This window comes from Phaenicophaeus curvirostris, chromosome 5 (assembly GCF_032191515.1).
Source record: "Phaenicophaeus curvirostris isolate KB17595 chromosome 5, BPBGC_Pcur_1.0, whole genome shotgun sequence".
Taxonomy (NCBI): Eukaryota; Metazoa; Chordata; class Aves; order Cuculiformes; family Cuculidae; genus Phaenicophaeus; species Phaenicophaeus curvirostris.
The window spans coordinates 21,060,198-21,072,967 of record NC_091396.1 but is presented as its reverse complement, the minus strand read 5'-3'; the positions used below and the strand labels follow the sequence as shown (position 1 = coordinate 21,072,967).

Here is a 12,770-nt window from a genome sequence, read left to right as displayed (position 1 = left end):
ATAAATATTGCCCTTAGGAATCAACCATTGATCTACCTAATTAGCATAGACTAAAGTAGTGAGACAAGAAGATATCCATTTGCTCAGGTAAAGTTTAAGTTGAGACATGAGTGACAAATCTACTCAATCACAGCTAGGCAAGAGTTGGTTCTCTTACTCTGGATGATCGTATACCAACAGGCAAGCATGACCTAAATTACAGTCTTCAGAATCCATGCTTTGAGATGCAGAGAATATTGATCATAGGAAAGCACTCACACCACTCAGAAGAGATCCAAAATGAGAAGGGAGAACACTCCTGAAGAAGGTCCTAGAATCAGAATTACATTACTTAAGCTATGGCCATAAACACAAACTACCTCATTTTGTAGAGTACTTACCAATTTAGAGAAGATAAAAATGCAGAAGAAAGTTCCTCTCTCCAACAGAAAAAGATGCATCAAAGACTAAGTCCAGGATTATCTAGCAGAGAGAAATTCTGAAAGATACTGCTAGCAAATTACAATATAATGTTCAGTTCTTGTCACTGTTTCAGCTTGTGGCAGAAGAGTAAGAAGCACATACTGAGTTCCTTGTAATGGCAGTAGAAGAAGTGTAATTACAAGCAAGTCATTAACCAAGACTATGCACAGGGCCTGGAACAATTTGAACTAGAAAGCCAAGCCAAGTCTGTGCAAAAGACTTCATGAACTAACCTAGCTAACGGAGACAGGAAGATGATTCTATTTTTATGCTGAGTATTTTTTACTTTAATTTTATTGCCTTGGTCTTTCTCCATGCTGTATTCTCAAATATTCAAACAACAATGGAATAGAAGGATACCAAATCCTTACCTGTTAGGAACTGAGAAGCAGAAACTAAAAGAATTTAAAAACTTAAAGGTTTGTTGCTGCATTAACTTCCATTTCCATCCTGACTTGGAAAACAATACAAACACTTTTATAATGAAACTTGAAGCACTACTTCTATACTGGAGAAAGCACTATTTATTTTGAAATAGAAGTGATTGTTTAGGTATATTAATAGAGACATCAGTTATACACAGTTGTATCAGGAAGTATTGTATAAGACAGAAAACGGTGTAAGACAGAAAACAAAACAATATCCAAGGAAATTAAAGCTAATTTAAACAGGAAGATAAATTTATAACGAATGATACACAACCTGATTCATCTTCCTCATAAGTCTTTCATAATTCCTAGGTGTAATTCAAACGAAGAATGAATATCACAGTAAGTTTCCACAGGAATATGCAGATGACGAGCCAGAACTCACTGTTCAAGAGGTAGATACAAGGCTTAACACGAACAGGTCAGTTGTTTTCACTCAAGAGCATGGTCACACCGGGATGCATTTACAATTACATAATGAGATTGTTTCAACTATTCTATTGTCTTCTCAGTGACTACCTGTCAATTCACTGAACAGAGGGAATGGTTGCTCAATTAATAATAGTAATACTAGTCAAGATGACAACTTACCCTTCTAAGTAAAGGGAATAATCTTGCTATAAAAGCCTTACACTCAAAAATAATAGTTTCACTGGTCAAGTAGGCATGGTTCATGCACTCTGCCAGGTAACAAAGACACAGGGCTGAAGAGGCAATGAGCTATTGCACATATTATTGATTTAGCCACTTCTGCAACATGCTCTTGCTTCAGTAAAAATCCTTTACCAAAGAAGTCCTGAGAGTTAAATCCACTGCCTGTTGATATTAACAGACATCACTATTCCTCAGTTTCAAGTGACTGAGCCTCTAGCCATTTCAAAGTGTACTGTGAAATATGGCAACGTACATATTTGCTATGAGTCATTCAAAGCAAGCTTACTTCATCCCAAATCCTACACTGTCAGAAGTCAAACTTGTACAAGGTATTATTCCATCTCTCAAATGCATTAAAATATCTTTTAATAAAGAAGACACAAATTCCACTGCATGCAAATTGAATTTGATTAAGGAGGTTGGGTAACACAGCTACTTGGAAGAACTCTCCAAGTACATTCAAACCTTTGCAAGCCTATGTAAGCAGCATTAAGTGTTGGTAAGACAGCAAAAGGGGTACGTATGTGTGTACACACACCCACACACTATCCCAAAACCACACTTCCAAAGCTTTCCCTTCAAGTTCAGGATTCCTTGTACAAGTAATACAGTTAGTGGATAAAACACATGCTAACCCTTCTCTGAACATGCTGACTAGGTCAAATCCCAGGTTTAACTCACTGCGCACAGAAGCTGTAAAAGTTAACAATAAATGCAACAGTAAGGAAGAAGACCAGTGGGATCACCATTAGGTAAGCCAACCTAGTTTACCTCTATTGCACCCCTTAATTAGAAGGCAAACTATACTGAAGGGTGAATTCCACTCACCATCACTTCTCACACCTCCACTTGACTGATATTACTGTGAACAGCAGGAAGGGGGAGAAAACCCCCTTTTCAATTCTGAGCTCTGTATGAACTGTACAGTGGACTGATATGACAATTCATTAAACAAAAGGACAACATACTAAAGACTTTGCCAAACTGCAGGCAACAGGGCTGAAATAGTTTCAAATAATTTGCTGCCAGTACCTCCTTCATGGCTATGTAGCTAGTCAAATTTGTTAACAAAGGAAAAAACTCCACTGGAAAGGAGTTCTAAGGAATTCTAAGTGTCAAACTTACATAAGACAACACCCTGCTCTCCTGCATTTGGGATTTCTGCTTGGATTCCAATGCATGTGCTGAAATAAGTGGGCTTATTTCCAAGACTGCTTGTTCAATAACAGACGAGAAAGTAATAAAATGACAGTTGTCAACGCTAAAGCTAATATACGAAACATGTTTGGTCAAGCTGATCTGGAAAGAATTCTGAACTGAAGAAGAAACAACTGATTGGATTCCATAATTTATACAGTACAAATAAAAGGACAACCATAGTTACGAATTACATTACAATACTGTGTGAAAACAGAGGGGAAAAGCATAACTGATCAGTTTGTAACAATTTGCAATAATGAGTGCCACCAAAATCTACTGTAGAAAATACAAGACAGGAAGCAATAAGGGAAATGCCATTATACATACATGTTTTGGGTTTTTATTTATGCAATGTAACCTTTAGGCACGTTGCTTGGGATGCCTTCTAAAAATAAGTAATTGGCCATTATTTGGAGTATCCTTTTGGCTTTAAATACTGGTCAGGAAAACAAATGATGTATAAAATAAATGAATAACTACTGCAGAAACAAAAATGGATTTGCATCTAAAAGTGCAGGAGGTGAAGTACTTTAACCCTTTCACCAGACAATGTGGCAATATACAGTATATTGCTACTGTTTGTTTGAGAAGGCTGTTGGAATTATACACTGACATAGAAAATTATAAATTACACAGAATTAGTTTCTATAATCACTATATATATATACACAAACCAGCTGTGAAAAAACTGGTTTAGAACATATAAATGAAAGCCTCACACAGATCAATACAGTAAAAGTAACAATTAACATGCTCTGCTGCAAAAATTAGTATTAAAAACACTATATACTTTTAAAATGCATGTACTGTAATTACATTAGCAGCACGGGCATTTCATTTACTTGACTTGTCTAAAAGGATTATAGCGTTTTAAGCACGCAGATTGTTCCAAAATGCTTGGTATTAAAATAAATCTTGGAGAATGGGTTAAGAGGCAGGTGAATCACTTAAACACAACAAACCATGTGCACTTCAAATATTCTAGTGTTTCACCAGTAAGGTATTGTTTCAAGCAAACAAGACTTAACAGAACATATGGCTTTACAGTAACATCTATTTGTCAACTAAGTCGTAGCAATAAATACTTAAAATCCCTAGCAATAGACTTACATTTTTGTCTGTTTTAAACAATACGGAAAACAAATACCAATTAAAAAACTTGTTTTAAAATGCTGAACATCAAAAAATTCTTATTTAAATCACTTTTGTAAGCTAAAACAATGAAAATAACATTTATAGGGCGTTTCAGTTTCAGAAGAAACATTAATTCACTTTCTTTTCTTTTTTACAAGGTGAAAAATGTATGAAAACTGCTAAATACTTTGGTCACACTAATCATCAAATAGTTATGTCTCAAATACATTAGATCTGTGTTTTCACTTTTTTATAAAACTATTCTTACAGCCATTTGAACTCTAGTAACACTACTGTCATCATTACATGGGTAGCAAGATCTTATTTCACAGGCTACCCATTATTCAGAACAATACAATATAAACATAGGCAAAAATTATTGGTATTTCTCCATGTGCAATATTTTTTACACTTACGAATTTCTGTACAATGTCTTAAAATCTAGAATATAAATGTTGCTGGTCCTGATCCCTTGCGAAATTAGTGCAGCAGTAACTGGCTTCAACAGAGTCTAGATGAAATCCTCAAGAAACAGTCAAACACCTGGATATCAGTTCATTTTCTTCAACCAAGGTAGAAGACACCACTTATCATACAGGACCATTAACAGATGGCTCTCCTAAATGGGTGTGTTGATCAGTCCTAAGAGGCCAAAAAATGATGTAAGTATACAAGAAACAACAAGGGTCCAAAACAAATTCAGGTACATTTAAAAAAAAAAAAAGAAAAAACGACATCAATAAACCCACAAACCCACACCCTAAAGAACAAATAACCCCAGATTATATGTAGCTTGACCCAAGTTGAAGAGGAAACAAACTAATAGCATGCTCATCCCACTTACTTTCTGGCATCCAGCATTTCTAGAGTCCTAATTAGACACAGCACTTTAGTTAAATGAACACACCACTCAAAAGTGTTTGATCTTTATGAACAGACCTACTAAGTGATCTCTAGAGATGCAATGTCACCCTAAGACAATCATTAATAAAACCACATTTCTGACGCTTCTCCAAACCTTATTCTGTGAGGTGTAACGTGATGCTAGGAGCATTTAAGGTTGCATTTGAAAGTACACAGCTAAGACAACAGGAATAACAGTGTCTTAAAAAAATGTGATTTACTAATCTAATGTATAAACACTGCCATTTCACAAACACTTTGAATGTCTGTCCACTAGCATGAAAAGTTCAGGAAGCATGGAGGAAAATAAGGAGCGAACCTAAAACAGTGAAAGCAGTAAGGTTATAGACATTTCTAACTAAGGCATTTAGTGTAAAAGTGGACTCAATTGCTCTGGACTACTACAAAAAGATCAAATGCATGAGAACATGAAGAATTGCAAGCACCAAAGGCAAAAAATATCAACTTCCACTTAATGCAAGTCTACAGACCTATCATTTGAAGATTCCTTTAAGAATATAAATACCATTTGGAACTACACATGAGAAAAGTTACCTGTAACTCCTGTTCTCTGATGGTGTACATCACAGAGAAGCCATTCTTGTGTCCGTGCTCTACATGCACATGACCAGCAGGAGTCCCCTAGCTAAGTCTTTGGCTGCTAAGCTCTAAAAACACTTTTTTAAAAAAATGTGTACACATTAGACAAAAGACAGACATCACTAAACAGAAGTAAACACTTTTTACAGAAACCCGGAAGGTAAGAAACAAGTGCTGTATGGACAGAAAGTTTGGCAGTCCACACAGCAGTAAGTCACTTACTGATCATAAAGTCAACAACAGGACAGGCCTCTTAGCAGAGATGATTACTGCTGGCCAAAGACCTACCTAGGGGACTCCTCCCACTAGTCATACATTCATGGAGCCCAAAAAGCACAATTACGTTTATCTTGATATTTATACCACACTTGTATGAGGATCTGCTGTGACAGCCACCTTCAGAGAAGGTACTGAACTTTGCTGAAGCCACCTGGATTCAATGAAGAGTTCCTCGAGATTTCCTGCCACTCAAAAGCAATCTAACGAACTACTCACACTCTAAGAGCCCTCTACTGGTTTAGACAAACATCTTTACTCAAACGGCAACCACCTAGTTCCCAAAGACTTCTTCCCTACAACTTAATGCTTATCATCATTAAAAATGTTGTCTTGATAAAAGTAGTACCTCCAGATAAAAAGGCTGTGGAAGACAGTTTCTGGGTTTCCGCAATTGAACTAAGTATACAGGGATATTTTTTCTAATTAGAACCCACTTCATAAAATTTATGGAATTTATGCAGAGTAGTAAGTTCTGGCTTACAGGGAAAGGTAGCAGTGTTTTAGTGTAACACCCAGTATCACAGAGGTAAGGAATACTAGCTCAAACAAGACTAAAAAACAGTCCAAATTTGTCAAACACGCTTGCATCTTTCTTAGTCTGCATACAGTATAGCCAGAACACGTAAGGAGAGTTCCCTGTTGTTTGTACAGCTATACAGTAAATCTTGGCTTACAAAAGCATTTGAATTTTGACTTCACTAGAAAGCTAGATATCTAATATAGCATTCACAAAGCCTTAAACTGATTACTACTTTCGCAGTATTTGTGCAAAAAATATGTTTCTTTAATAACAGTTTAAGATATATTAAAGAAACACAACAGCTTTTAAACTACTAAAACAACTAGTTAAATACAAATACAGCAAATATGCGTGCGTGTATATATATATTCTGAAATCTGATTTTCTGAATCATGCCCGTTTACACCGCAACTCAAAAGTGTCCTCTGGAATTGCTTTCAATAAAGCAAAACCCTCCCTCCCTTCAGAACATGCTCCCATTGAGAACGTCCTCAGCTCACCAACAGGAAGGCAGCACACACAGCTTTGATCCCCTAAGCCCTGCAGGAAGAGGAGCAGACCCTATGGGTTACTCGGGGTTAAGCAAATACACATTTAAGTAGCACTTTCCTTCCCCTGCCAGGACGCTTTCCTTCACACAGCATAGTTCCTCTGGGTACCCTGAATAACACCTAAAACAGGAAATTGCAGCATACCACTCTTTGCCTTAGCACCAAGAAAGCCTGTAGGATTATTCCTGATGTTCAACAAGCCATTGGTTCTGCTAAGAAAACAGTAAACTCTAGCCTAGATATTAATTTTAAAGTACTTGGAATCTGTAAGTTCCAGAGCAAGGTCCCTTGAAGGGTGGAAATCTCCTCATCTACCTAAAAGCCTGAAGCAATGGTGAGGTTAAAGATGAAAATTAATGCTGCCCTGACTGAAGTCTACAAACTAGCTCACTTGAGAGGCAAGAATTCTCCCAAACAAGTATTTCAACAGGAAATTACACAGGAGAAATACTGAAAAATACCTTTTTTTTTTTGGAGAAAACAGTATTATCTGACAATTTAAAAGACACCTTTCTCTGTTTGGTGGTGGCTCCTTCAGAACTGTATTTTTAACTCTCCAATACTGTGCTAGTAGCCAAGCTGGCTAAGAGGAGTCTTTTCTTTCCTCCAATAACTATGCTGAGCAATTCAGTCTGCTCCATATTTCATTCAAGCTTTATTTAGAACAGTTTATGTACTTTGAAAAATCTTCTCCAAATCTATAAGTATTCAGATTATGAAGACAAGAGTGCAAATAGTAACTGATTCACAATCAACAAGCATAACTTCAGGAACCATTCCCTTCCCATACAGATGGAAAGTGGACTTTCTAGTGGACATACCAGTGGACTTCTCCCAAGCTGTTCTACAGTACAGAACACAGAACGAAAACACAGTAGACCTCACTTTCATGAATTTTCCACCTAATGTTCTGGTTTTAATCATCATTTTCATAAGTGTATCAATTCACTATTCTAATTTGACCACAAAACAGAACGGGGATAGTTACACATCCCTGTAAGACAATAAGTAGAAGGCAAAAATATTTTTGACAACTCAAGTCTTAGAATCAATGGAAAATATTACTTGTGAGAATTTATAAAAGATGCAAAAGATGTAAGTACATATTTACATTGAGCTAAAATCAGAATTGAACTAATCTCTTTAGATTAATCCTATCAGAAAAACATGCAAACTGCTACTTAGAGGACTGAAAGCATCCCTGAATGTGGTTACCTCTGTTCTGGACTGCTGTTACTAGGCTGCAGAGCTGAAGGAGCCTCTTCTGCAACATCTGCATTCTCTTCTACTACATATTTACAAGAAGCATCCTGCGAGGTAGACAATTTTCCTTCCTCACTTAAAAAAACAACAGAAAGATGTTAGTTAATATTTCAGTTCACTTAAAGGGAAATTTCAGTGAACAGAAGACTGAGGGACAGGTCCATATTTCACATGCAAATGGATTTTAAGCTATGATTGCAACATGAAGATCAAGCAAATGGGTCTAGACTTTACAAACACCTAACAATGCACTGGTATTTACATTAATCAAAATTTTACTGGATAAAGGGGTAAGAAACACAGTGATTCAAATAAGATCAGAAAGAAAATAAGGAATATGTGTGATGCCTGAAGTGGTAACAGTCACAGTCATGCTCCTTTACTATACATACCGATAAGATTTCAACACTCTGAATCCAGAAGTACGCAAAAATGGAAGGAAGAAAGTATAAAAGAAATTCAAGATTCCCTCAAAAACTGACATTAATGAAGTCTGTCCATGAAATATCAGCAGAATGATTAACTGATCATCACCTTTACTAAATTCCCTAATGTGTGAAATATTATAAAGTATTTTCAGCGAAATATAACGTTTGGGTTATACAGCACCAAGACTGCAGCCCCATCCATTTCATGAGCTTCCTCTCGGAGACAAAACCAAACAACTCAGTGAAATGGCACTACACTTACGCTATATAAGACATTACCATGTAGCCAGGCAGTCTCAAAGCTTTTCTGCCTCTCTATTCCACCTACTCCCACCTCAGCTACACCATTACGAATGCACTAAAAATACAAATTTTACCATATACCTGCAAGAGATAGTTACGAAAGGCAGCTCTGAATTAGACACAAACATCAATCTTCCATCTCTCTGGCAACAGATGTATTTACGCCAGAGGTCATGAACATTTTAAAGCCACTCTCCTCTGCTGATTGTTTATTTCTTACAGTTCTCCTTTCAATGGGTCCTTTAAATTCAAATCAATCCTTCTCTTTCTTCCCATGTGTCCTTATACCTGCAGAGCCTGTAAAAATATTCTTTTGCATTGCAATCTCTCATCAACATCAATTTTTCCCTATCTGATCTTCCCATTTCATTTGCCTTCATACTCAATATTGTTTAAAATAAAACACTTGTCACCATCACCATTAAAACTGTTCTCTTAATTTTACTTTTTAAGAAGGGGTAGTCTCTGTTGTCATTCTTCTCTTCTCATTCTCCATTTTGAACTATGCTCAGAAACCACATTTTTGTCCCTTTGTCAGCTTTCTAAGAATTGAAGAATCATCCAGTGTCCTGAGCTGGAAGGAATCCACAAGGACCATAGAATCCAACTCCTGTCCCTGCACAGGACCACCCTAAAGTTCACACCATGTGTCTGAGAGTGTTGTCCAAATGCTTCTTGAATATCATCAGGCTTGGTGCCATGACTACTTCCCCAGGGAGCTGTTGCAGTGCTTCAACCACCCTCTGGGTCAAGAACTTTTTCTTAATATCTGACACAACCCTCCCCTGGCACATCTCCCTGCCGTTCCCTCAAGTCCTATCACTGGTCACCAGACAGAAGAAGTCAGTGCCTGCTCCTCCTCCTCCTCCCCTTGTAAGGAAGCAGAAGACCATGATATGGTCTCCTCTTCTCCAGGCTGAATAGACTAAGTGACTCCACATACTCTCCTTTGGACACTCTCCAATAGCTTCATATCCTTTTTATACTACTAAACTACACCAGTGTGGAGTAGAACGGGACAATCGCCTTCATCAGCTAGCAATGCCATGCTTGATGAATTCCATGACACAGTTGGCCCTCTTGGCTGCCAGGGCCTACTGTTGTCCTCGTGTTCTACTCGCTGTTGACCAGAATCCTCAGAGCCCCTTCCACAGAGCTGTTCTCCAGCCTCTCCCTCCCCAGTCTGTATGTATATACTGGGTTATCGTGTCCCAGGTGCAAAATCCAACACTTGCCCTTGTTAAACTTCATGCAGTTGACAATTGCTCAGCTCTCCAATTTGTCCAGATCCCTCTGCAGGGCCTCTATGCCCTCAAGAGTGTCAATAGCTCCCCGCAGTTTCATGTCGTCCAAGCTTAGTTATTAAACCTCCAAGTCCTGCATCCAGGTCATTTACAAAGACATTAAAAGACAGATCCTTGCAGAATCCCATTAGTGACTGATCATCAGCCCAATGCAGCCCCATTTACTATGAACCTTTGAGCCCAGCCTGTCAGCCAATTGATCATCCATTGCATTATGCGCCTATTCAGCTGTATGTTTAGGAGAAAACTGTGGGGCTTTACTGAGATCCAAAAAGATTACATCAACTGGCTTCCTTTGGTCAACCAGGTGGGTGACCATGTAATAGAAGGAAATTAAGTTTGTCAGACAGAACGTTCCCCTTATAAACCCATGCTGGCTGGGACCAATGACAGCGTTGTCTTTCAAGTGCCTTTCAATAGCTCCCAGAATAATCTTCTCCATAGTCTTACCAGGCACTGACGTGAGACTAACAAGCCTGTAATTACTGGGGTCATCCCTGCTGCCTTTCTTCAAGATTGGGACATTTGCGACCTTCCAGTTAACAGGTTCCCAAAAGTATGGAAAAAAAATCTTTAAGAGAGCCTTTGCAATGACATCAGCCAGCTCTTTGAGTGCCCTTGGATGAATCCCATCAGGCCTTATGAACTCATAAGGAACCAACTGAGGCAGCAAAACCTGGACAAGTTGGCAGCTCATTATTTGCACAGTCATGGTACTCCAGCTTAGGGCTCTGGGTAGCCCGAAGTCCATCATCAGTGTTGAACACCAAGGCGAAGAAAGCATTAAGTGTCTCTGCTTTGTCTATATCCCTACTTATGAGGTGACCATACTCATCAAGTAACAGGCCACTCTTATTTCCAGCTTGCCTTTTGGTTCAAACACACACCAAGTACCTTTTGGTATTCAACTTTTTTGCCTCAGTCTTCACTGACAACTGCTCTCCTCAACCCTCTGGGTCATGGGACAACACGATGGTGACCAGGGGGGTAAGCACTCTCTCACTGTAGTGGAGGATCAGGTTCATGACCACCTGAGGAACCTGAACATAGTCCTGAGGGAACTGGCAGACGTGGTTGTCAAGCCACTCTCCATGATATTTTGAAAAGTCATGGCAATCAGAAGTCCTTGTGCCCATTTCTAAAAAAGGTAGAAAAGATGATCCTGGGAACTACTGACCTGTCAGCCTCACCTCTGTGTCTGGGAAGATCATGGAACAGATCCTCCTAGAAGCTATGCTAAAGCACATAGAGGACAGGGAGGCAATTAGTGGCAATGAGCACAACTTCACGAGGGGCAGGTCCTTTATGACAAATACGGCTTTCTATGATGGGGTAACCACAGCAGTGGACGCAAAAAAAACAACAGATGTGATCTATCTGGACTTCTATAAAGACTTTGAAACAGTCCCCCACAACATCCTTCTCTCTATATTGGAGAGATATAGATTTGATGGGTGGACAGCTTGGCAGCTAAGAAACTGGTTGGATGGTCTTATTCAGAGTATTGATCAACGGCTCTATGTCCCGATGGAGATCTGTGACAAGTGGGGTCCGTCAAGGTTGGGACCAGTGCTCTTTAGTATCTTCATCAATGATACATACAGTGAGATTGAGCGCACCCTCAGCAATTTTGCAGAGGACACCAAGCCAAATGGTGCAGCTGCCACACTAGAAGGACAGGTCCAGAGGGACGTGGACAGGCTGGAGAGGTGGGCCTGTGAGAACCTCCTGAGTTTCAACAAGGCCAAGCGCAAGGTCCTACACCTGGGTTGGGGCAAACCCCAAATTCAACACAGGATGGGGGATGATATGATTGAGAGCTGCCCTGCAGAGAAGGACTTGGGGGTGCTGGTTGATGAGAAACTCAACATAGGCCAGCAAGGTGCACTTGCAGTCCAGAAGGCCGACCGTATGCTGGCCTGCATCAAAAGAAACATGGCCAGCAGGTCAAGGGAAGTTATTCTGCTCCTCTGTTCACAGAATCATAGAATAACCAGGTTGGAAGAGACCCACCGGATCATCAAGTCCAACCATTCCTATCAAACACTAAACCATTCCCCTTAGCACCTCATCCACCCGTGCCTTAAACACCCCCAGGGAAGGTGACTCAACCACCTCCCTGGGCAGCCTCTGCCAGTGCCCAATGACCCTTGCTGTGAAAAATTTTTTCCTAATGGCTAGCCTGAACCTCCCCTGGCAGAGCTTGAGGCCATTCCCTCTTGTCCTGTCCCCTGTCACTTGGGAGAAGAGGCCACCACCCTCCTCTCTACAACCTCCTTTCAGGTAGTTGTAGAGAGCAATGAGGTCTCCCCTCAGCCTCCTCTTCTCCAGGCTAAACAACCCCAGCTCCCTCAGCCACTCCTCGTAAGGCCTGTTCACCAGCCCCTTCACCAGCCCCTTCACCAGCCCCATTGCTCTTTTCTGGACTCACTCCAGAGCCTCAACATCCTTCTTGGGGTGAGGGGCCCAGAACTGAACACAGGATTCAAGGAGCGGTCTCTCCAGTGCCGAGTACAGAGGGAGAATAACCTCCATGGACCTGCTGGTCACGCCTTTTCTGATACAAGCCAAGATGCCATTGACCTTCTTGGCCACCTGGGCACACTGCTGGCTCATGTTCAGTCGGCTGTCAACCAACACCCCCAGGTCCTTCTCCTCCAGGCAGCTCTCCAGCCAGACTTCTCCCAGTCTGTAGCACTGCACAGGGTTGTCATGCCCCAAGTGCAGGACCCGGCATTTGG

The 12,770-nt window shown here is 40.0% G+C and overlaps 1 protein-coding gene across 3 annotated transcripts in view; it reads right to left on the bottom strand.

Moving 5' to 3' along the window:
- Positions 1 to 963: 963 nt before the first annotated feature.
- Positions 964 to 12,770, bottom strand: part of PPP6R3 (protein phosphatase 6 regulatory subunit 3) — a 57,106-nt gene continuing 45,299 nt past the window's right edge. For all 3 annotated transcript variants that reach the window (XM_069857801.1, XM_069857804.1, XM_069857803.1), the window contains 2 exons: positions 7,947 to 8,069; positions 964 to 4,520 (listed from right to left, as the gene is read on the bottom strand). In XM_069857801.1, the coding sequence (XP_069713902.1) occupies positions 4,469 to 4,520; positions 7,947 to 8,069 (175 nt within the window). In that variant the 3' untranslated portion in view covers positions 964 to 4,468. The remainder of the gene's footprint in view (positions 4,521 to 7,946; positions 8,070 to 12,770) is intronic.